The sequence below is a fragment of the Rattus norvegicus genome, chromosome 7 (genome assembly GCF_021556685.1).
Source record: "Rattus norvegicus strain SHRSP/BbbUtx chromosome 7, alternate assembly SHRSP_T2T, whole genome shotgun sequence".
In the NCBI taxonomy this organism is placed as follows: Eukaryota; Metazoa; Chordata; class Mammalia; order Rodentia; family Muridae; genus Rattus; species Rattus norvegicus.
In genome coordinates this window covers 126,012,310-126,037,500 of record NC_141540.1, presented here as the reverse complement: position 1 = coordinate 126,037,500, position 25,191 = coordinate 126,012,310, and the positions used below count along the sequence as shown (strand labels likewise).

Genomic DNA, 25,191 nt, shown 5'->3' with positions numbered 1-25,191 from the left:
GTGTCAGGACAGGTTATTTCACCTCTCTAAGCCACAGTTTCTACCACTGAAAAACTGGAAGGAAGCTGTAGCACACACACTACTCTTCAATGTATCCCAAGGATTAGGACAAGAGAGTGCAAGTAAAGTACCCGACCCAAATGTGCTGCCAAAGTTCCTTTCCTCCCCACCGAGGCCAGCAAAGATGCCCATGTGCAGGCTCCGCTCTAGGCTCCCTGCCCTTTCTGACCTGGAACTGGCATCCTGGCCCATGTTTCCAGAACATAAAGTTATGTTTTAAAATCCTGATATTGGGGCTGGAGAGACGGTTCAGCAGCTGAGAGAGTTTGCTGCTTTTCTAGAGTTTGGGAGCTCACCTACTAGCTCCAGCTACTGGGGATCCCACACCCCATCTGCACTCCATGGGTACCCCATAATATACATGTGGCAGTCCCACAGACACATAAATAAAAATAACCCTTTAAAAAGGTTTTAAAATTAATTAGCTAAAAAAGCAAAATAATAACTATTAATTATGGTTATTTATATCCATTTCCTGCAAAGAGACGGCAGGTTTGTCTCAGTACTGATGTTAAAACAACTCCAGCTTTTTTTCTTCCTTCCCTTTCATCTTAAAAAAATCTCATTAATCATATTAAAGCCTCAGGTATAAGACTGTCTAAGCAGCCAAGGGAATCAAATGTCTTCTGGACCAGCTCAACTTCACCCATCACAGCTGTGATGGAGAGCCCTGGAGGCCCTTTCTACCTGCAAATCCGGGGAAGAAAGGTGAGCATTCTGCTTGTGGCTTCTGACTTCATTTCAAATAAAATATTCTAAAACGAATTTTTAGTAAGAAGCTGGTTTCATGAAAGCACGAGGAAAAGGCAGGCATGGTAGTTACACCTCTAATTCCAGCCCCCGGGAAGCGGAAGCAAGGGGAAGTCTGAGTTCGAGGCCAGCCTGGTCTGTAGAGTGGGTCTCAGGACAGCCAGGGCTACTCAGAAAGAGTCTTGTGCAGGGAGGGCATTACACCAGCGGAGAGAATCTCAGCTCTAGGTATGAGAGCTGTACAAAGGAAAGAGCAGCAAAGAGCACCCTCTGCTCCGAACTTCTCGGAAACACACACAGCTCAAGACAGAGGCAAAGTGCTTGGAGCTTTAGATTCTAAGACAGACTCAGAAAAATATGAAATATTTTTCTCAATGTAAATACAGGGTAACTGAAACATCTGAATTAAAAGGGGGTCAAGAACAACATGTGAACTTGGACTAGCAGAACTTAGAAATACAGAACCAATGCCAAATTCAAATCACTTTTACATAAGGAATCAAACACCTCAACACAAGTTACAAATTAGAACAGGAAAGCTGAATAACCCCTCTTGTTAAACAAGAGAATACAAGAAATAGGGGTGTTTCCCTGTAAGGTAAAGGACAGTTTTATAAAAGAAAAAAGTGAGCAGCACTATAAAGCAAAAGCCTTAACCAACACATAGGAAACACTCGGAAGACCACGCATCACTACCTGATTGAATTCTGGTTCACAGAACACTCTATACAAGCATTACGAAGGCATCTGAAGCACTCGGTGATCAGCTGAAGACTGGAAGCCAGGTGCTCCACTTGGGAGGGATCTCTGCAGGCCAGCTCAACAGCCTGAGTGGATTTCTTTAAGATATCCAGGACTCTCTGGAAGATCGTTCTGGGTGCTGTTTCCCTGGAAGAAAAGAAGGTTGTTAGAAACTAGAAACTAGGAAGAGAGGAATGGGAGGGAGGGAAGAAGGGAAAGACAAGAGAAACTTCCGAATGCCCCATCCCCCAAATTCTCTACTACAAAGGCAGGGGAAGCTGGATTGATCTGCTGCACCTCCTTCATTATGACACAGAAGTTGTGGGCTGCAGTGTAAGCTGAACACTACTATGTGTAGGGCTGCGGTTATCCTTACATGTGCTCTCTCACGCTGCCTTTGAAATAATCTCAAGATCAACACTGTCCTCTCCATTTTACAATGTACAGGAAGGAGTTGCTTGCCCACATCACTTGGCCAATAAATGCCAGAGTCACAATTCCAATTAAAGTTCTCTGATCCCAGTACTTGTATCCCCAGGACAATCCAAATCCAGCCCAGATGAATTAACTCTCTTGCTTATGGATCTGCCACTACCCGATATGGACCTTGCATTCGGTTATGGGAAACAAGATTCTAGAAGGACTGAGAGGACAAGCAAGCATGTCATCCACTCCATAGATCCCAGGAAGCCAGCAAGCAAGGGGTACAGTACATTTTACACATGAGAGGGAGGGACACGGGGAGCAGGAGGGGCTGTGTGTGGCAGCTCCCCTACGAGAATGGATGCCAGGCAGAGATGCCAGCTCTCAGGCACAGTCTTCATGAGCCTCTGTCACCCCAGAAGGATAGTTCTATAGTTCTGAAGATGGCAATTTTTGGATACAATTTGGTACCTAAATGAAAACTAATTTCCTCATCCTATAAAGCCCCTAAAGAAACAGCAATCTGCTTTTAAGGACAAAAGAAAACTGCCATGTTGGACATTTAAGACACCCTTACAGACAGTCCTGACCGTCTAAGTGTTCTCCATTCTCAATGTAGAATCACAGGAATAAGTCAGACCACAGAAACTCCAAACTAGGAACGACCCAGTGCTGCCTGGACACCAATCACCAAACACACACCACCAATGTCCCCTCCCTTTACAGCAGCAGGGCATGATTTCTTCTGTGAACTTCAGCACCCTGGCTTCTTGTGTACTATGTGCTATCTCTCAGTCTTACAGAGACAAACATCCCAGGCTTTCTTATGCCTGGGCCTTGGGTAAATCCAGAGGTGGGTGAATAGCTCGTGTTTACAACAGTGGGAATCCCACTGTCTGGGTTTTCTCTTCTCTCCAGTTTCCTCACTTACCCCTCGGACATACAGGGCCTCCCACGTGGTAAGTAACTGACCTACACACCTACACACCTCTCCCCTCTTTCCTTTTTTTTTTTTTTTTTTTTTTTTTTTGGTATTTGAAATTTGTTTCAGGAAGAAGGCACGGTATTAATTGATTAATTAATTAAAAACAGGGAAGCAGCTGGGCAGTGGTGGTTTTTTAATCCTAGCACTCAGGAGACAGAGGCAGGAGGATGTCTCTAGGTTTGAGGGCAGCCTGGTCTATAGAGCAAGTCCCAGGATGGCCAGGGCTACACAGGGAAACCCTGTCTGCAGGAGGGGGCGGGGCAGGACTGAGAAACACTCAAAAAAATGTCTGTGCTCCACCCTACGCACCAGTCAGGACTGTTTCCAAATAGGTCATAAAACTTTGACCCAGTGTTTCAGTGACTTAGTGACCAAACAAAACTGTGAAATCCACCTGCCTCAGCAACTGTATCAAACAATTACATAGGTAAGACACTTTTGTTGACAATACTGTCAGAGAGAGAGAGAAACATTTACTTAAACTCCCATTAGGGATTACCAAAGATGCTGGAAAAAATACCCAAGAGTTTGAAACATAGTGAAGAATGTTAAGAGTATCACAATTTCTACCACAAAGTTAAATCTAATTACTTGCATGTGTTCTGATGGCACAGTTTCAACAACATTTATTATTTGGTCTTACAAATAAGGTAGCTCAATGGCACCACATTTGACTACTCGTCTGTATAAGACTCTAGGTTCAAACCTTAGTAGTGCAAAAATAATAAGAAAGCGCTGTACAGCCAGAACAGTCTGCAGCAATTACGTCCTCCGCTGATGGCTGAGAGATGTGACTTCACACCTGCGATGATGGAGCAGGCTTAATTCTTCCAGCTGGTCCTCCTCGCTCTTCACAGACGCCACAGACACCACCACCCACAATCAACAGTCTCCCCTGAAAACCAGGCCACTACTTGATCTCTCCCCACTCATTTTACTAGAAACTGACATCTGAAGAAGCCACGGACGGAAGAAGACAGTTATTCTCAAGAATAATGATGTTCTTATAGTGTTTCTGCCGTCACCTCATAAAGATGTGGTCCTGATGCAGAGAGTTGTCTTGTGATTCCTACTTAGCATACTAAAACAGATCAATTTGTAAGACGGGTCCGTAGTCCAAATTCACTATATTTTAAACATCCCGAATATGTCTTAGATGCTTGTTTCCCCTAATGAAAATTCAAGAAAGAAAAAATAAAAGCCATTCCTCCAGTCACATGGTAAACAGCGATGTGTCTGTTAACCCTGTCTGCAATAGCACACACACTGGGTGAAGAAAGATGGTTTACGAGATGAGGACAGGACGCTCTTCACCACAGTGAAAGCACAGCCTCGCCCACTTCTCTCTCACTACAGCCCTGGAAGAAAACTACTTGACATTACCGCTCTGCAAAGCCTGTCCACAGTCTCCACAGTCAAGACAACATAATGCATGTACATACGTAATGATTAACGACAATGAAATGGCTGGTAAAGATCAGTCGTCCCCATATTATAAACATTATTAATAATCATCACTGTCAGCCCTGCTTTAGTCAAACTAACAAAAATATTCACAAAGGCTTTGAGGAGCTTAGCTACTTCGTCGCAGAAGGTAGAGTGCTTCTAAAGACAATTAGACTTCAGCCTTTAGACGTTCCTATTAGAGAGGAATGCATACCCTGAAGACAATATATAAATGAAATGCTGTATTAGAGAACAAAAAAATTCCTTTGAGTTACACAAAAGGTAGAATTTCATTTCCTTCAAGTTCCAACACATTTGTTGGTCTTGGCAAGTCCTGTTTGAGGGAAATTAAAGAAAACTACCTGTGATTAAATGTCACAGGTTAGACAGGCCTAATATACCATATGTACACATTTTCCAGTTAATTTATCAGTGGACCTCCTACTGAAAAGGAACTACTAGACATTAGAGCTGCAACTAAGACTGTCACACTTGTTTAAGAGAATTATTCTTAATACCTACCACTACATTAAAAAAAAAAAAAGCTGACTTATGTGTTTGCGTATTTTAACTGTTGTTGCTTAGAAAATAATATTTTTACAAAATGATCAGCTGCCACAAGGAGTCCACAGCAAACTCTGAAACCCACCTTTCCAGAAGCACCCAGGCTCAGGCAGTCCCTGAGAGCCCCAAGCAACCCATTTTGCTAGGTCACAACAGTTATGTGCAGCCAGAAACTCCCGCAATCAACTTCTCAACTCTGCCCTTTAACAGAAAGGCAGGCTTAGATGACTCTTATGAACATGGCTGGATCCACTTACAACTCTACTGTGCTAAGGCTGGAGAGGTAGCTCACTGGTTTAAATGACTAATTGTTCTCACAAAGGACCAGAGTTCACTCCTGGCACATACATCAGACTGCCTACAACAACTTAACTTCAGATTTAGGGGGTCGAACACTATTCTGCTTCTGAAGGCAGTAGCACTCATAAACACACACACAGACACACAGACACACACAGACACACACAGACACACAGACACACACACACACACACACAGACACACACACACACCCCCCTATACTTGGTAGTGTCACAAGCCTTTAATCCCAGCACTCGAGAGAGGAGAGGCAAGTGGAACTCTAAATTCAAGGTCAACCCAGTCTACAAAATGAGTTCCAGGACAGCCACAGCCACACAGAGAAAGCCTGCCTTGAAAACTAAAACAAAACCAAAAACAAACAAACAAGCAAACCCTTCTGTTATGGCCAAGCATGTGGCTTACTATGCTGGAAGCTGGCATCTGGCAAGCTCCAAGGCCATCCTGGCCTACACAGCAAGACCTTGAAAAGGATATTCTATAGTAAATATCACAATTTAAAATTCATATAGCTTTCAGGTGTCAGTTACTTGATGTAAAAACCACCCTTCATTCATGGGCCATAATAAAGCAGGTGGTGGGCCAGGTCTGTTACTAAGATTCCTAACATACCACAGTCCTCTCTCTCCCCACCCCCCAACATCATGGTTTCCCCTTTCCCATTATCCTCATAAAGGTAATTTCTCAATAGAGCGAAAGTAGCTCAGCCATGTCATGTACAGGACAGAGCAGCAGGGAGATGGAAAGCAAACTCTAGAGTGGATACTAGAACCCAGGAAGGAAGTATGCTAACAGACACTTAGGCAAAAGGCGGTGCTGAGACACTAAAAATGTGAAGGGGAGAGCTGGCCTACTCCACCGTTGTGGGGAAGGCTTCAACCTACAGGGCATTCGTAAAACGCAGCTTCAGGTAGACTTAGAACAAAAAGGCTAAACCCAGCAAACTTGGAAATTGTTCAGTCTTAGAAAAAAAAAATACATGCAAGGGTCTGGAGTCATGGCTCAGCAATGAGTATCTGCTGCCCTTGCAGAGGACCTAAATTCAATTCCCAGCATCCACATGGTGGCTTACAGCTATACAAAACTCCAGCTACAGGAGATCTGATACCTTCTCTTGATGTCCACTGGTATCTGGCATACACGTGGGACACATATACATGTAAAGGAAACACACACACACACATAAAATACATCTAAAAATGTAAAACATTACTAAGAAGTTTATTATTTAAAAAATAAAAACTTAGTTAAAAAGCAATGTTTTAGAGGCTGAAGAGAGGGGGTTGGGGATTTAGCTCAGTGGTAGAGCGATTGCCTAGCAAGCACAAGGCCATGGGTTCAGTCCCCAGCTCCGGAAAAAAGAAAGAAAGAAAGAAAGAAAGAAAGAAAGAAAGAAAAAAAGAAAGGATGGAAGGAAGGATGGAAGGAAGGAAGGAAGAAAGAAGGAAAATAGAGGCTGAAGAGATGGTTCAGTGGTTAAGAGCACTTGCTGCTCTTGCAGAAAACCCAGGTTCAGTTCCCTGCTCACAACCATTGGTAACTCCAGTTCCAGGGATCTAATGTTTTGTTTCTGGTCTCCTCTGGCATCAGGCACACATGTAATACACATACATACATGCAAGCAAACAGTACTATACATGTAATAAATCTCTCTTTAAAAAGACAGCATTTGGAGGCTGGGGATTTAGCTCAGTGGTAGAGCGCTTACCTAGGAAGCGCAAGGCCCTGGGTTCGGTCCCCAGCTCCGGAAAAAAAGAACCAAAAAAAAAAAAAAAAAAAAAAAAAAGACAGCATTTGAGTATGGTAATAAGGTGATGGGGACCAGTTACACATATTCCTGGAGAATCTGCGAGGAGGCAAAGGCACAGCTGAGATCCTAGAAAGTCGGGGGCCAGGATGGATGAAGCCGCATGAAAAACGACGACTTAGACTACAGAACAGAGGTGAGAGAGAACTGCAGTGCAAACTCATCATAGGCTAAGGAGATTTGGGGTAGTGGAGTGATAGCATCTGACTAACATTTAAAGATTCCTTTGGTTCCTCTATAAAGAACTGACTGTGGCTGGCAAGATGACTTGGCCGTAAGATACCTCCAGCAAGCCTGATGAGCTGATTGGTCACTGGGGCCCACGTGGTAAAAGGAGAGACTCAAATCCTGTCAGTTGTCCATTGACTCCACTATGGCACATACAGTCAAACACATACACACTCACATACATAGATACTTTATTACATGTAATGAAATTTTTAAAAAAGAAAGCGCTGTCATAGGAACAGAAACTGAAGACCCTGTAAGAGCAGCTACATAGGCAGAAATCAGCTTTTTTTTCCTTTCCTTCTTCTGGGATCCAAGGCCTCGTGCATGCTAGGTAATAATAAAAAGACAGACAACCTAGAGTCAGTTTGGTTAAACCTCACCAAAGTGAAAGACCTCTACAATAAAAACTTCAAGGTATTAAAAAAGGAAACCAAAGATATTCAGACCATGAAAAGACCTTCCATGCTCCTGGATTAAGCAGAATTAATATGAAGAAAATTATTGTACTACCAAAATTAATCTATGTAGTCAATGCAATACCCATCAAGATCCTAATGTCATACTTCACAAAGCTAGGAAAAAAAAAAAACCAACCCAACAATCTATGTGGAATCACAAAAGACCACAAATACCCAAAACAAATTCTAAGAGGAAAGAAGACAGCTGGAGATATTAGGATCCTTGACCTCGGATTATACACGGAACTATAGTAACAGAACACAGGGCTGGAAGTAAACGGACAAAAGCATAGCCACCTTATTTTCAACAAAGGTGGAACCAGCACACAGCGGAGAAGACAGCTATTCAACAAACAGAACTGACAGAACAGGACGTCCACCTGCAGAAGCCAAACATTAGATCTGTATCCTTTACTGGAAGTAGATCAAATACCTTAGCAAAAACCCAAAACACTAAGACTAACGGATAAAAAGAGGATAAACCCTCAGTAAAAGTTTTGTAGACTCTCCAAAAAAAAAATAAAAAAAAGTTTTGTAGAAAACAAAAACCCCCAGAGCACAGTAACTAGCCCCGAGAATCCACAAATAGAATTTCATGAAGTTAAAGTTTCTACACAGAAAAAGAAAAAGAGAAAAAAAAGAAACCTATCAGTAGAGCCAACAGTCCACGTAATGGGAGAACAGTCTTCACCAGCTACAGTTCAGAGTATTACAAACATCAAAAATTAAACTCCAAGAAAACAACTGCCAATCAACAGATAGCTAAAAAAAAAAAAAAAAAATGAATAGGCACTTCTCAAGAGAAAAATATAAATGGCCAATAACTAAGAGATTCAACATCCCTACTTATAAGGGATCCCTTCTTATAGGGAAATAAAAATTAAAAGTACCTGGAGACGCTTCACTCCATCAGAATGGCTATTTTCAAGAAACCTAACAACAAATGTTGGGGAGGACAAGGGAAAAATGACTCCTTTATCTGCTGCTTGTGGGAGCACAAAATGAATACAGCCACTGTGAAAATAAGTCTGAATATTCCTCAAAAAGCTAAAGATAGCGTGCGCGCACACACACACACACACACACACACACACACACACACACACCCGCAATGGGCAAAGAGACACCAGGTTGGTGGTGTTGTTCTATCAGTCAGGGACAGAGCAGATGGCAGTCCTTTGTTCATCTGAGCTTGATGCCTGGTTTGATGGCCAAAGCTGTTTTATGCCTCGGACACATAAAAATCAAGCCCAGCCAGTCAGCTTGGGAGGAGGAAGACAGACAAAGACCTGCTGACTGCCCTGCCACCCACTGATCTGTGCTCAGCACAGGCTGGCCATAAACACTCACTTGCCGCCATGTGAACTGAGGATGTCACCCAGGGACCCACCAGCCTCGTGGCCAGCCTGCAGCAGGAGCCAACACAGTGTGCAAGCATGTGGTGGTCAGATGGGAGGGAGAGAGAAGTGGGACAGCTTGAGCGTTATGAAGAGAGATGGAAGTGGAGAGTGAGGGTGGGGAGGAGGAGCCTGTTGTGAGTGGCCAGCCACGCCACCTGGGCCATGGTAAGAGGCCTCAGCCAAGTGCCCACTGAAGGCCATATCTGGGTCTGTGATTACCCAGTAGTGGCAGGGATTGGTGTCAATGTCTGTGGTCACTAGAAAGCATAGGGATATCCCTGGTCAGGGCAGTCACCAGGGACCATCTAAGGGGCAGTGCAGTGGCTCACTGGCTACAGTGTTCTGGAAAGTTGGCCCTGTTGACCCTATTTCTCACAGGCCGCAGCACTTGGGAGAGCAGGCCCTGAACCTCACCTGGACAATGAAGTGGACCCTGATTGACAAAGGCCAGGTGAGACAGCCCCAAGAGTGTGAGAGGAGAAGAGCTGGCCCTGCCTTCTGCAAATGGCAGCATTGGGTGGCCTACCTGGAGCAGTGGTCTGGAGGTGCAGATAAGGGAGAGTAGGGCTCCAAATGGGCTCTGAGTTGGTCCACTCCAAATCTATATCATCTGGGAATGGCTGGGATGACTGAAAAGGCAGTCCTCCTGATTCAAAACTGCAGGATCTCCATGACACAGGGCAACAACAGGATAATCAGGATGAGTCCCAATGAGGATCCAATATTGATGGTGTCACAGAGGCCAGAGATCCTGAACCAGACCAATTACTCACTGCAATGAACATTTGCAAGTGAAGATGTGTGGACAAAGGGATCTACTGTGGGACACACTGACATACTACAGCTTCCACAATGAGATGTTTTCTATGCTTTGGGGGAGGGGGCGGAAAGAGTTGTGTGTGTGTGTGTGTGTGTGTGTGTGTGTGTGTGTGTGTGTGTGTGTGTGTGGCACGTGCATGTGAGTGTGCGTTTTGGTGAGGGGTTTGCGAGGGCAAAAGGCAGATATGAGAGGGACTAAAGTGCATGATGTGAAACTCAAAAATGGAATCAAAACAGTTCTTTAGAAAAAAGCTAAAGATAGCACTAACATATCCCAGCTATGCCATTCCTGAACACACACTGGAAAGAAACCCATACCCTACCAGAGATACTCACATATTCATAATACCAAACCATCTGCATATGTATAATACTATTGAACCGTCAAGAAAAATAAAATTATTACTTCTTGGCCTTTTAGCTAAGGTCCAGTATAGTATCTGCATCAGTTTAATAACTGATAGTCCTTTAACTGAGGACAATATATTAAATGGATTTTTGAAACAGAGAGATGAATATACTTTCTCCATCCACTGCATACACTGACCTCTCAGAGGTATTCTACTACCTCTGAGAAGTGGGAATCCACTTCAGGAGGCATTAAAATTCTTGAACGAGGGACTGGAAAGATGGTTCAGTGGTTAAGAGCACTGACTGGATCCTCTTCCAGAGGACCCAAGTTCAATTCCCAGCAACTCACTGCAACTGTCTGTAACTCCTGTTCCAGGGAATCTGACACCCTCACACAGACATGCATGCAGGCAAAACATCAATGCACATAAATATAAATTTTTAAAAGTTCTTGAAAACAGTGGGTTTGCTAGCTGGGTGATGATGGTGCATGCCTTTAATCTCAGCACTCAGGAAGCAGAGACAAGTGGATCTCTGTGAGTTCAAGGCCAGCCTGGTACTATACACTGAGTTCCAGGGCAGCCAGGGCTACACAGAAAAACCCCTGTCTTGAAAAACAAAACAAAATGAAAGGTACATTTTTCAACTTGAAAAAACACACCTGAGAGTAAATTTTTTAAAAAAGGAAAATGAAGTTTGCAAGAAAATTAATGGACCTTGTAAGTAATAGTAAGCAAGGTGTCCCAAGCTCAGAAAAAACAAAAACAAAAAACAAAAACATAACCCTACAAGTTCTCCGTCAAATGCATATCTTAGCCTATAATGTACATGTGTATATTGCAAACCAGGTTAAATGTTGGGAAAAGCAAACATTTAGGAGAACTAGAAAGGGTAATATTAGGTGATAAAGAAAGATGGTGTCCAGGCAACTTATGAGCCAGTTGTTGTAGCACACACCTTTAGTCCCACCACTCAGGAAGACAGGATCTATCAGAGTTTGAAGCCAGCCTGGTCTACATAATGGGTTCCAGGCCAGCCAGGGCTATAGAGTAAGACCCTGTCTGCCCTGTTTCAACCCCAGCACAATTATGTTAGATTATATGAATTCAACTATCTGTGTACTGAAGTATCAAGAACCAACTTTCCATTCCAAAAGAACACAACGTGAGTTAGTCCTCTGAGGCAGTGACCAATATATATTGGCATTTTTTTTTTTTTTTTGAGATAGGGTTTCTCTGTGTGTAGCCCTGGCTGTCCTGAATCTTGCTCTGTAGACCAGCCTGGCCTTGAACTCAGAGATCCACCTGCCTCTGCTTCCCAAGCACTGGGATCAAAGGTGTGAGCCACCACTGCCTGTCACTATTTAATAGCCAGAAAAAAAAATGATTTTTTAAAATTATTATGAGGGAAGGGGCTTGGGGTATTATTGTGGGGTTTTCTTCCCTTTTTTTCCAATGCCTTCGGTTTAATTTTTTAATTTTTTATTTATTTTTTCATCTATTACATCCAGACCTGTTTCCCCTCCCCCCTCTTCCCAATCTGTGTGTCATCAAATTCCACCCCATCCACTCCTCCTCCATTTTCCTTCCTATGATTCTCATCCAAGCATGGCTTGTCAAGTTGCAGTAAGACTAGACACAGACCCTTCTATCAATGTTGGATGAGGCACTCAGTAGGAGAAAAAAGGTCCCAAAAGCAGGCAAAAGCCTCAGAGACAGTCAGCACTCCCACTGTTAGGAGTCCTGCTAACCAAAAGGCCAAGCTCCCCAACCAACACATATACTCAGAGGACTTAGGTCAGACCCATGCAGGCTCCCTGATCGTCAGTTCAGCCTCTGTGAGCCCCTGCAATCCCAGGTTGGTAGACTCTGTGCGTTTTCTTGTAGTGTCCATGACCCGTGTCCCCTACAATCCTTCCTCCCTCTCCTCCACAGGAGTCGCTGAGCTCTGCCTAATGTTTAGCTGGAGTCTCTGCATCTATTTCCGGCGGATGCTGGATGGAGCCTCTCTGATGACTATTAGGAATCATCCCCACCCCAACCCCATGTTTGTTTCTACCCTGGGTCTGAGCTACCCAGCCTCCGGTTCCTGGCCCTCAAGAGACTCTAGGCAGTGTCCGGGATGGGCTCCCTCTTGTGGTGTGGCATGGGTCTCAAGCTGGACCAGTCACTGGTTGGCCATTTCCACAATTCCAGTGCCACCTTTACCCTAGCACATCCTGCAGGCAGGACAAACTGTAGTTCAAAAGTTTTGTGGCTGGGTTGTGACTGGAAGTTGTGACTTCCACTGGAAGTCTTGCCTGGTTACTGGAGATGGCCGGGGTAGACTCCATATCCCCCATTACTAGAGTCTCAGCTGGGGCCACCCTCATTGATTTCTAGGAGTTTCCACTGCCCTAGGTTTCTACCTTGCCCCTAAAATGACCCTCCATCCTCCCCTCACATGATCCCTCCTATTCCTATCCCCACACACCCCGAAGTCTACCCACAATATCTATTCTATTGCCCCTTCCCAGGGAGAGTCATGTGTTCCAAGGAGAGGGAGTTTGTAATGTGAGATTCTTGTTCTTGTTTAAAACTATATCAATTTATTCTAATTATTTGATATGCAAGTTATATTGCTATACTTAGAACAGTTTTGTTTAAAAAATATAGGTCTGAGAGTTGATGTTATGTCAATTAACTTTATTTAGTCATTTCACATTACATAAATAGCAAAACATGATAGTGTACCCCATAAATGCATGCAATTATAACATATCAAAAATTAAAGGCCAATCAGCATGGCTGCTTAGCATTCATCGATTTAAAGAGCACAGTAAGCTAAGCATGACTGTCTTTCATTTAATTATCTGGGTGACAGCACAAAGAGTGGCATTTAATTGGAGATGGATGAGTGGAAATGTTTAGATCCATGAATCCAAACTGAACTAAAAAGGGAAATGTGGAATCAGGAAGAGAATGGAAAACAAAGAGTCAGAGACAGAAATCATTAGGCTACAAGTTTATGCTAAAGACATGTGGAGTAGGAGATCACAGAGAAAAGGCAAACTGGGGAACCAGGGCTACTGAAACTGTTCATGAATAAATCAGATTAAAAATAAGGTCCAGGTAAAGTATAACATGCAGTAATGTTAAAGTCAAGCTCACTGACAGTCGGAGAAATACGGCTGGGCAATGACAGGATTACCAATGACCTAGATTTAAGACAATTAAAGCAATACACAGTTAATGGTAAGCTAAAGCTAAATGAATAGGATGCAGTGGTCCACAGATATTTCAACTGCAAGGCTGATTCAACAGACAGTTACTACCATAGTGTGGACAAAAAGCTGGAGGCAAGCAGGCCAGGTGGTGCAAGTCTGTAACCTCAGCACTGAGCAGCTAAGGCAAAAGGACAGCAGCTGAGTTAAAGGACAACATGAGCTACACAGCAAGCGCTCATCTCAAACAAACAAGCAAAGAAGAGGGCTGGAAAGGTGGCTCAACAAGCAAGAGGATTGGCTGATCTCACAGGGGCCAGGAGTTTGGCTCCAATACCCACTACAGGCAGCTCAAACTACATGTAACCCCAGCTCCTCTTCTGGCCTCCATGGGCACCACACATACCCAAGTATACACAGAGACACATATACATAATTAAAAATAAAAACATTACAAGAAAAGAACAAGAGTCAGGGTGTGTATAGTGGAAAGAAGTCTGACGCCATGTGACAATCAAGGCCTAAGTACCTAGCCCATCTAGAGCCACAAAAATACAAAGACTAAAAACACCTCCAACCGCCGAGAGCCTCTGGGAAAGGCTGGTCCTCAGAAATAAGTAGCGTTTCTAACAAAATGTTTACTGAAATGTTATTTTGAGTGGCACAGAATCCACAGGTTACCCTGGGGAAAATGTCTCTGTTGTTGAGGTTTCAGTAATAATACTGATATATTTATTCATGAGGTAATTCTTTAATATCCATTGATATAGTTTCTATTCTCTATGGTGATCATGATCATGATCTGGTGACCAAGACAAAGACAGTAGCTAACATTTAGATAGCATTTACCACGTACGAGCCACTATTCTAGGTGTTGTACACATAAACTCATCGGTGGCAATGATAAGGTATAATAAGGAAGGCCCACTCACACATAACTACCACTGCTCTAGTCCGTGGCCATCAGAGAGCCTGGCTCAGCTCAACAACAATCCCAGGGACCTTCGCCTTTCAGAATCTTTACTCACAGATCACTGACTACGCCCTTGAGTCCAGTGACCACTACAAAACACCGGAGGAAGGGAAGGACTCCTCAGGGTTCTGGCAGCCGCAAACATACCCTTATTTGTTTTGCTCAAATTCTTTCCTGACTCCATCATCCACTTAAGATAACTGCTGAGAGTGGCCTCCTGTTGAGCACTTCTGTATTTTGAAGCTGAGTCAGAACACCTTACCAAATAGCTAGCTCCATGTGGTATTCCAGCTCATGGCATAGGTAAAAATAAAGGAGACCGCCATCACACAATTCTTTTTATAGAGGAACTTGATGTTCTCTCAAACAATTGAACTGAATCATGGCTGAGTCAAAACGCCACATGGTATCTTCAACTAAGCTGATGACTTGTCTGGGTTTTTGTTTGGGGGCAACTTGTTTTGATCTTCTGGAGCACTCAAAGACTTGCTGGCCACAGACTCAGTAATGTTTAGGGAAAACCCATATGTATGAGTGTACGCAGATAGACAGATTTATTTTTTACTCCTGTGGTGTTCTGACTTCTGAAGGGTTTAATCTATTTGCTTTCTTCATGAAAGTTAGTCAACATATTTATGCAAGCAACTAAGCCACTTTCTATCCTTTGAAAGCAACATTTTACCACAGTGATGTTCCCTATACATTCCTAACTAGAGTCTCTCTTCTGTGCTTTTATCTTATATATAAGGGCTCAGGAAAAATCATAAAAATACGATCAAGGGGCTGGAGAGATGGCTCAGCGGTTAAGAGCACCCGACTGCTCTTCCAGAGGTCATGAGTTCAATTCCCAGAAACCACATGGTGGCTCACAACCATCTGTAAAGAGATCTGATGCCCTCTTCTGGTGTGTCTGAAGACAGCTACAGTGTACTTATATATAATAAATAAATAAATCTTAAAAAAAAAAAAAGAAAGGGGGCTGGGGATTTAGCTCAGTGGTAGAGCGCTTACCTAGGAAGCGCAAGGCCCTGGGTTCGGTCCCCAGCTCCGAAAAAAAGAACCAAAAAAAAAAAAAAGAAAGAAAGAAAGAAAAGAAAAGAAACAGCTACAGGTGTTTCTTGCCCCCCCCCCAAAAAAAAAAAAAAAAAAAAACGATCAAATGCTCATATGTGCTAGATGTGAATGGAAGAGTTGGGAATGCAGAGTCAAATAAGAATCCAGCCTCTGAGGTAATTATGTGCTTTTAATACTCTGTGATGGTCTCGAAAGGAAGCAAAAGACAGGACAGAGGCCTACTGATCAAAAAGATTTGCAATATTAGTCATCATTTCTGTGCCACTATACCCGAATACCTAACAAAAACAACCTAGGACTTCTTTTAGCTCACAGCCTCAGAGGGTATAGCCATGCTTGGGTGGAATATCCTGTGAGCAGGTAGCAGAGAAGACAAGAAAAGGAAACACTCGAAAGGACCAGAACATGACATAACCTCCAGGGCAGCAGTTCCCACCCTGTTGTGGGTCGCAACCCTTTGGCAAACCTCCATCTCCAAAAATATTTATATTGTTATTCATAACAGTAGAAAAGTTACAGTTAAGAAGTAGCAGCAAAATATTTTATGATTAGGGGATCACCACATATGAGGAACAGTATTAAAGGGTCACAACATTAGGAAGATTGAGACGCACTGGTCTAGGGTCATCTCCTCAGTGACCTACGTCCTTCAATGAGGCTCCGCCTCCCACTGTTCACACTTCTTAATAATATAATCACATGATGAATTAATTCATCAAGGGAATAATCCATTGATCAGAGCAGTCAGGATCCAATCAAGTCCCAACGCCCATCAGTTGACAACCAAGTCCTCAACACATGAGCCAGTGGGGATTATTTTGTACTTAAACCCCAGCAACATGAGAAGTGAAATGGAAATAAAGTATGAGGGAAATCACAGTGTGTGCAGACAAAGAGGGAAAGAAGGTTCCAGACATTTGTAAAGTTAATGTCACAACACTTGTACTGTTTCTTTGGTGGATACTGGAAGCAAGCCAAATATTGCTTATTTTACTACATGAACTATAACTGCCCCCAAAACTTGGCAAATATCTTAACCTTCATTGTCAAATCAATTGGCTTTGGAATCACCTAGGAGACACACCTCTTGGCATGTCTATAAATGTATCTTCAGAGAGGTTTAACTGAGGGAAGACTTGATGCCAAACTGCAGGTAGAGGTGGAAAAAAGACTAGTTGAGCACAAGCATCGCCTCGCCCCAACCCCGACTCCACACTAGGCCAATGCGAACAGTGCTTCACAGGTCCTACCTGTGCCTTCATGAAAATGGCAAACTATTCAGTGAGTCAAAGTCTTAACATTGCTTTTTGTCAGGCATTTGGCCACAGCAATGAAAAAAGCAACAGTATAGGTGGTTAAAGAAATGAATACATAACATGGCACCCTAAACAGCTTTTTAGTGTTAAAAGTAATTGTCTCACTGTGTACTGGCTGGTTTTGTGTGTCAACTTGACACAAGTTTGAGTTATCACAGAGAAGGGAGCCTCCCTTGAGGAAATGCCTCCATGAGATCCAGCTGTAAGGGATTTTCTCAATTACTGATCAAGGTGGAAGGGCCCATTGTGGGTGGTGCTATCCCTGGGCGGGTAGTCCTGGGTTCTGTAAGAAAGCAAGCCAGTAAGCAGCACCCCTCCATGGCCTCTGCATCATCTCCTGCCTCCAATCCTGCCCTGTGTGAGTTCCAGTCCTGACTTCCTTTGGTGATGAATAGCAATGTGCAAGTGTAAACCGAACAAACCCTTTCCTCTCCAACTTGCTTGATGTTTTACGGTCATGATGTTTTGTGCAGGAATAGAAACCCTGACTAAGACAAATTGGTACCAGAATAGTGGGGTATTCCTGTGACAACCTGACCATGTTTTGGGGAAGACTGTGGAAGGTCTTTGGAACTTTGCATTAGAAGAGCCATTGAGTGTTAGAGCTCTGTGGGATGTTCTGTAGGAGCTTGGAAGATAATGTTGAGAATAGTGCAAATGATGGAGACCTGGCTTGTGAAATCTCAGAGGGAGGATTAAAGGCTCTTATCAGGGCCATTGCTGTTTTGATTGTGAAGATTCTGTGGTTTTGGTTTGCTGGGGCTGAAGAATCAACAGTGATTAACAAGATACCATAACTACTAAAGTGAAACCTTTGCATTACTGGGACTATTGATGCTGGTTAGTTGAAACTAAGAAATTAATGGTGATTAAGAGATCAGGGGCTGGGGATTTAGCTCAGTGGTAGAGCGCTTACCTAGGAAGCGCAAGGCCCTGGGTTCGGTCCCCAGCTCCGAAAAAAAGAACCAAAAAAAAAAAAAAAGAAGAGATCAGCATCATTAAGATGAAATCTTCTGGGAACTGTTTTCTGAGAGCACAAAGAATCTGTGTTCCAGAGATAGCCAAGGTTGTACCTTGTGCTGCAGCCGTACTTGGTAATGTGTAAAAGTACACAGGTGGTACTGGCTTTGAAGGCGTGAAGGGGTCATGGAGAGCAGCTGAGGCTTGGCATTGTGAGAGAGGCCAGAGAAGGCCATTGGTGAAGGTGCAGCCTCAGCTGCAGTTGATGGCCCAGAACTAGAGGTGTCATCATTCAAAGAAGTTGAGGCTTGGCACCATGAAGAGAGCCTATGAGAGGCTATTGGTAAAGCCTACTTGCAGCAAGAGAGCAGCATTTTGGAGATGCCAGTACCATGAGATGACCACCAAGAACAGCAGCAGCAGTGGAGTACAGGCAGCTGGAGCCTATAAGACAAGCTGTGTGCTACAAAGGGCAGAGCTGGGAAGTGACCCAAGCCCTTGGAGGAGTCCAGAAGATTGTGAGTGGATTCCAGACATTGGACAGTTAAGAGTTCGATTTTGATTTTGCTTGTGACTGTGTCCTGATATTTTCCCCTCTTGAAGGAAAAAAGTATTTTAGTGGAGCCCACAGTTAAAAGACTTTGAATTTCAAAAAAGATTGGCTATTTTAAAGGGATTGAAATTTTAATATGTAGGAATTTGTAAAGACTATGAGACTTTTAAAGTTATTTAGATCTTGGGGATAAATAAGAAAGTAAGGGTTGAGGATTAATAGTGATGTGTTTGTGTGTCTAGTTGACAAGGGGTCAGTTGTACTGGCTGGTTTTGTGTGTCAACTTGACACAAGTTATCAAGAGAGAGTCTCCCTTGAGGAAATGCCTCCATGAGATCCAGCTATAAGGCATTTTCTCAATTACTGATAAAGGTGGAAGGGTCCAGCCCATTGTTGGTGGGCTGGTGGTCCTGGGTTCTGTAAGAAAGCAAGCTGAGCAAGTCAGGGGAAGCAAGCCAGTAAGCAGCACCCCTCCATGGCTTCTGCATCCACTCCTGCCTCCAGGTTCCTGCCCTGTGTGAGTTCCTGTCCTGACTTCCTTTGGTGATGAACAGCAATGTGGAAGTGTAAGCTGAACAAACCCTTTCTTCCCCAGTTTGCTTCTTGGTCATGTTTTGTGCAGGAATAGAAACCCTGACTAAGACACACTGTTAAGAATGGTTTCTCAATGGAACCAACTGGCTCATCCTCTGTGCTCTATTCAATTCAATGTTCACTAAGCATCAAAACTGCCTAGGCACTCTGCCAGGAGATGCTCCAAAGACGATGGTTCCTGCCCTCAAAAAGAGTGCTATACAGTAGGAAAAGATTGGTAGGGAAAGGAAATTATACTATCGAGGTAGCCTGGTAGATAAGGTAACAAACCTGAAAACCTGAGTTCAATCCCCAGGACCCCCATAGTGGATAGAACTCAATCATACGGCCTTTCTTTCCCTCCCTCTCACCCCTCAATAAAAATGTAACAAGTAAAAATGGCATTCCATTATGAAATGAGGAGACAGTGAGACGTTCACACTGTAACACCTCCCTCCTCTCTAAACAATTCAGTATGTTATAAAAAATGTAAATGTGTAGCCTAACTTATGAACGAGATATATAACTTCACACACAGAAACTGAATGGGAGCAGTCAACTGAACCTAAAAAGCCAACATACCCACAAAGCAGAATCCTCTAACTGAGGACTGGGTGCCTGCATAACAAGGGCTAAATGTCCCCTATCCCTTGTGGTGATCAGAAACACTATGTGGTTCACAAAGCCAGGACAGGACTCCTCTGCATGTGAGGATAAAAAAGACCTGCAAACACTGTAGCCAACATGCAGGCTACACAGGAAGCCATGTCCAGGAGGAAGCACAGAGAGCTTCACAGAAAGGACCTGGACAAAGATGGTGGCTGCCCAATAAGTAAAGACCCAGATTTCTAATACTACTACTATCTAAATCACCAACAAAATACCTGCTTTTAAGCCAGGATCCCCAGGATGAGGTACAAGAAAATATAAAACTTTCAGAGGGAGGAGTGGGCTCAGAAAGGAAAAAAGTTCTTGCTCAATGAAAGGTAATGAGGTAAAGGTTCACAAGAAAAGTAGCTACAGGAAAAACTGGTTCCTGCCCTCACTATTCCCAACGGCCCACGGACAGTTTGTGTCCTAAAGCTGTAACCCTAGGCTATATTGAACTAAGTTGTAGAGCCCAACAGAACACTTCGATCTACCAAGATGACTCAGCGGGATGAAAGCGCCTCCAGCCAAGCCTGACCATCTTCCATTTTAGCTCAATTCCTGAGACTCATATGGTAGGAGGAGAGAATGTAGGCCATATTGTTTCTACACACACACACACACACACACACACACACACACACACACACACACACACCAAACAAATAAAAAAGTAACCTCAGGGAAGAAGACTTCCATCAGGCAAAAGGGGAATCTCAACAGCTCTATCTACAGAGAACCTCTGTGGGCTCTCAAGCAGGGGACCAAGGGGCAAAGACAGCAGTTACTACAACACCAAGAACATCAGTTCTGGGCACTCTGAAAACCCAGACCTGAAGAAAAAAATCTAGAACTCTGGGGCTCAGTGGGATGTCTCAGTACTTTCATGCCTAGTGACTCCATGGAAAAGCACTGTGACAACCACTGGAGTACAAGGAAAGGTAGCCAAGGGCCCAGACCCCTTAGCAACAGGGCGTATCCACACGGCAGGCTGAACACAGGGTCAAGTTCAGGATGGTGGATAGAACCTTACCCTATGAAAGCCGCAGCAACAGGACAATAGCCTGATCTGACAGCTACGCCTAGAAGTTTACCGTTTTGTTTTTTACTTAGGCAGAGAGTAGAAAAGGCCAAAACCCTTCAGTTACACACACTCAAGAGGGTTCTTTTGGGGACTACTGATATACAGGAAATTAATTTACAGGCAGAAAACTTTAAAATAACCCAACAACCCATGCAGATGTGGCCCATTTCCTGAAAAGCTCCCCGTCTCTTTCCCTGCTAATCCCAACCTCCACTGACCACCACTGGTCACGTGTGCACACTGACTAACATGGACTAGTGTGCCAGTTGGTAAAAGTATATTCTTTGTGTCTGGCTCTTTTCATTCAGGATTTCTGGAATTCTCCCATGTTCTTCTGTGTCAGCAGTTCATTTCTTTTAATTATAAAAGTTTTAGGACGTATCCTGATGACCGACATTTGATCATTATTTGATCACATCAGTTAAGTCACGAATGTTCTTTAACAAGTGTTTTGTGGATACCCATTTTTGTTTCTCTTGAGTAATACCTAAAGTCATATCATGTATACATTTAAGTTTATGAAGACCACCATTCTGTTCCCAAGCAGTTACGTCTTTTACAATCCCACCCATAACATATAAGTGCCCCTGTCACCCCACAATCTCTCACAAAACGTTGATGCTGTCATTTTAAACTCAGCCATATGAATCAGCACACGGAGTTTGTTGTTGCTGTTTGGAGAGGTTACTGTTGTTTCGTTCGTTGGTTTTTAAATTTTTTGTTAATCTTTATGTGGACGGGTGTTTTGCCTGACTGTCTGTGTGCGTACCCATGCCTGGTCCAAGATGGCCAAGGAGGAGGCAATGGATCTGTGGGACTGCATTACAGACAGTTGTGAACTGCCACCTGGGTGCTGGGAACTGAAGCCTCATCATCTGGAAGACCAAGCAAGTGCTCTTAAACCTCTACGTCAAATAATCTCTCCTGCCATGGTCTTGTTCTATATCCCAGGCTGGCCTAGAACTCACTTTTAGCCCAGGCTGGCTTCATAATGGCAATCCCTTTCAAGGTTACAGAACTTCATCACCATGACCATATCCACGGATCTCATTATGGTCTTGTCTGTTTACAAGAGCTCTTTTAACATACAATTCACACTGCATACAATTCACCCATTCCAAGTATCTGACTCATTGGATTTTGGTATACACATTACAATGTTAATGTCTTACATTGTAGTAAAATATCTGTAACATGAAATTTGCCATGCGGGCTACTTTTAAGTCTACAATTCAACAAGTTTAATTTCTTTCACAATTCAACAGACATCACCACCACCTATTTCTAAAACTTAAAAATCCAAACTTGCAACTCTTTTTTTTTTTCTTTTTTTCGGAGCTGGGGACCGAACCCAGGGCCTTGCGCTTGCTAAGCAAGCGCTCTACCACTGAGCTAAATCCCCAGCCCACCCGCAACTCTTAATCAAAGGAATTACTTACGTTCCTTGCTGCCCCAAACCTGATGGCCTCTAAATTCACTTCTCTATGAATCTGCCCTGTGGTTCATCAAGGGAATCATAGAATGAAATCTTTTTACAGCTCCTTTAATATCTTGGTGGTAATCTATGCTGAATTTTTTGAGGAACCATCAAACAGGTTTCTACGTTGGTCACACCATTCTACAGTCTCTCCAACAGTGTATAAGGATTGCATTTCCGGCTGGGAATGTAATTTGGTAACAGAATCCTGGTTACTTTGTCTTCTGAATGCTATCTTTTGATCAAGTGTTTAATTTTAAGTCTAGCTGGACAAAATATTTTGCCTAAATAGGATATTATCCATGTCTTAGATAAGAAATGATTGCCTAGTGCCAGGGTAGGGGGGCAGCTCCAGTGCTGTGAATGTGGGCAAAATACAATGACATATATGAAAACACTGTAAAACCCATCTTTATGTACTCCCAGAAAGGATTAATTTTTAAGTCTGCCTAGGTCACAAGGACACTATTTTCTTCTAGACACTTCAGATAGTTAGATCTACAGTCCATGTTGAAATATTTTTCTGAATGGTCTGAGATATAGGTCAAGGTTCATTTTAATACGTAAATAGTTGTTCCCTCCCTGCTAACAGAGGGCTTTAATTTGATCTTGGTTTTAAATGTACAAATATTTAATATAGAAACTAGAGCTGGTCTGGGTGTTTTGTGTATGTCCATGTATACCGTGTACATGCCTGATACCCAGAGACCAGAAGGGGACATGAAATCCCCTCAAACTGGAGTTACAGATGGTTATGAATCACCTTATGGATTCCAGGACTCAAGCACTGGACCTTTGGAAAAGCAGCAACTACTCTTAACCACTGAACCATCTTCCCAGGCCTTCTCCTGACGCCGGGAAGCAGGACCTTTACTGTGTGGCTCTCTAGCAAAACATGTTTACACAGCAATCCCCTAATGTGTTTAATGAAAAGAAGAATGTCACATTTGTTTTTGTAACCTCAGCCGCCTGCAAAGACCATCTCATAGTACCCAATATACGGTTAATGATTAAGGCAGGGGTCCCAAACGGTATAGACAGACCCAAGCATCAAATCAACCAACGTTATTTTCCACAAGTATCCCACTGATTAGCATCCTAACCACTAGGCCAAGCAGCAGTACCCTGGGGTCTTCAACACCTTTTAGATACACACTCTTCTACTGTGTCTGTCTGCAGATGGGAAAGAGCTCAGACCAGTGTATTTTGTTGTTGTTGTTGTCGGTGTTTGTTTGTTTTTGAGATGGGGAGGATGTCACGGTGCTGACTGGTCCAGCCTCAAACTCAAGAGATCCATCTGCCTCTGCCTCCTGAATGCTGGGATTGAAGGGCTGTGCCACGTGACAGGCCTGATCCCGCCATCTATTTTTAGAAAAAGTTCTTGTAACCACTGAGCCTTTTTCCCACTATGCTCTCTGCCCTTTGTCCCCGACTGGGCCTGCTTGTTATCTCCCTACATGAGAAAAGGGCTCTGGGTCTCCTGGACAATACCTGGTCCAAAGGAGACCATTACTGTTAAGAGAAAATACTAATGTTATTTAGTATTAGGTGTCAGGCATGTTCTAAGGATGTTACTAACATGCAAAATCTCATTAAATCCTCACTACCACTCAACTGAGGAGGTCCCAGCGAACCTTGTTTTCATTAAACAGACAGGGAAACTGCAGCACAAACAATACTACAAAATCCATCAGGAACTGACAGCCTCGAAGCCTCTGTTTAAACGTTTTTATTTCATCTCAGCACTGAAAACATGCACCATATTGTAAGGCCAGAAACAGAAAGGTTAGAGGAAATGCTGAGCAGACGTCAAAAAGCCAGTCCAGATCTGCAGGCTCCTGGACATCTATCTCCCTTTAATCTAGTGGTAGAAGCAAGCCTGAACACGCCTCCCCTGGCCACCGCCTTCAGGGCCCCGCCTGAAGAGCAGAACCAACAGCTTCCTCACTGCCAGCTTGGGGACAAGGGTTGCCACCGCCTGCCCCTCTCAGAGCCTGGGCAAACTCTCGTCCAGAGCAGGCCTAGGCGAGCGCCACAGAGCCACAACCTGAGCGTGGGACGAGCCGGTCGAGCCCGCCGCCCCGCCTCGTCCGCAGCCCAGCCCAGCCCAGAGCCCCTCCATGGATCCTCTTCCTCCTAGGCAGCAACCCCCGCGCAGTTACCGGTTACGCTGCTCCTTGAAGAGCGCCGTGAGCGCGCGCAGGGCCTCCAGGTCCTGGATAGGTGCTGGCACCATGATGCCCGACAGCCGGGAGGGTGGCATCCTGGGCGCCGCCATCTTGCCACTCGCTCTCTGGGCGAGCCTGACGAGGCGGAGAGAAGAGCGAGAGAAGGGGAGACAGACGACAGGCGAGGAGACAGAGACGCGGTCTGCACGGCTCTGGCTTCCGCAGCCCACGTCACTCAGATCCCGTGGTGCTGCAAGGCAGAGAGCGCGAGACTAGCTGTCTTGCCTCAGGCGAAGAGGACAAGGCGACGCGGCAGGGGGAGGGGGCGGGGGCGGAAGTCCCGCCTGAGGGGAGGGGGCGCAGCGGAAGTCCTGCTCCTGCAGAGGGTGGGATGGGGGCGGTCTTCGGTCCCCTGGTGGGGCGGCAGGGGTAAAGGCCTCCTCCCCGGAGGACAGAATACTGAGATGAAGGGGTCGGGGTAGGGTGGGGGTGGGTGGGCTGTAGAGTGTCCTAGAGAATGAGTGTCTTATCAGAGACAGATGTTTACCATGGGGAAGGGCCACCATTGGTGGGGTCCTCGTGCAGAGGTTTCCCTCTGGGGAAGAGATACCAGGCCGAAGTGGCGCCCCGAGAATAAGGGATGTTGTCCCTAACGAGACTTGGAAAGGAGGTCCCTGAGAGGAAGAGCAGGAATATTGGCCAGAGGTGCATGGGAGGGGACCTGGAGAGAAGACTTACCCTCAGGGTATGTGTTGCTAGGCCAACGACTTCCATTGCAAGAAAACCTGGAATAGAGACTTCCTCCATGGG

At 44.2% G+C, this 25,191-nt stretch overlaps 1 protein-coding gene and 2 non-coding genes across 3 annotated transcripts in view; 2 read left to right on the top strand and 1 right to left on the bottom strand.

Annotated features, from left to right (window-relative positions):
* Atxn10 (ataxin 10) overlaps positions 1-24,582 on the bottom strand; it is a 123,281-nt gene extending 98,699 nt beyond the window's left edge. Inside the window, exons 1-2 of the mRNA NM_133313.2 lie at positions 24,376-24,582; positions 1,507-1,698 (exon numbers count right to left, since the gene is read on the bottom strand). Coding sequence (NP_579847.1) covers positions 1,507-1,698; positions 24,376-24,491 — 308 coding nt within the window. The 5' untranslated portion in view covers positions 24,492-24,582. The remainder of the gene's footprint in view (positions 1-1,506; positions 1,699-24,375) is intronic.
* On the top strand, positions 8,885-9,024 carry LOC120093968 (small nucleolar RNA SNORA48). The gene has a single exon (XR_015626243.1). It is a non-coding gene; the product is annotated as a small nucleolar RNA SNORA48 (small nucleolar RNA).
* LOC120094028 (U2 spliceosomal RNA) lies at positions 10,404-10,592 on the top strand. Its single transcript, XR_015626196.1, has one exon. It is a non-coding gene; the product is annotated as a U2 spliceosomal RNA (small nuclear RNA).
* Positions 24,583-25,191: the final 609 nt, after the last annotated feature.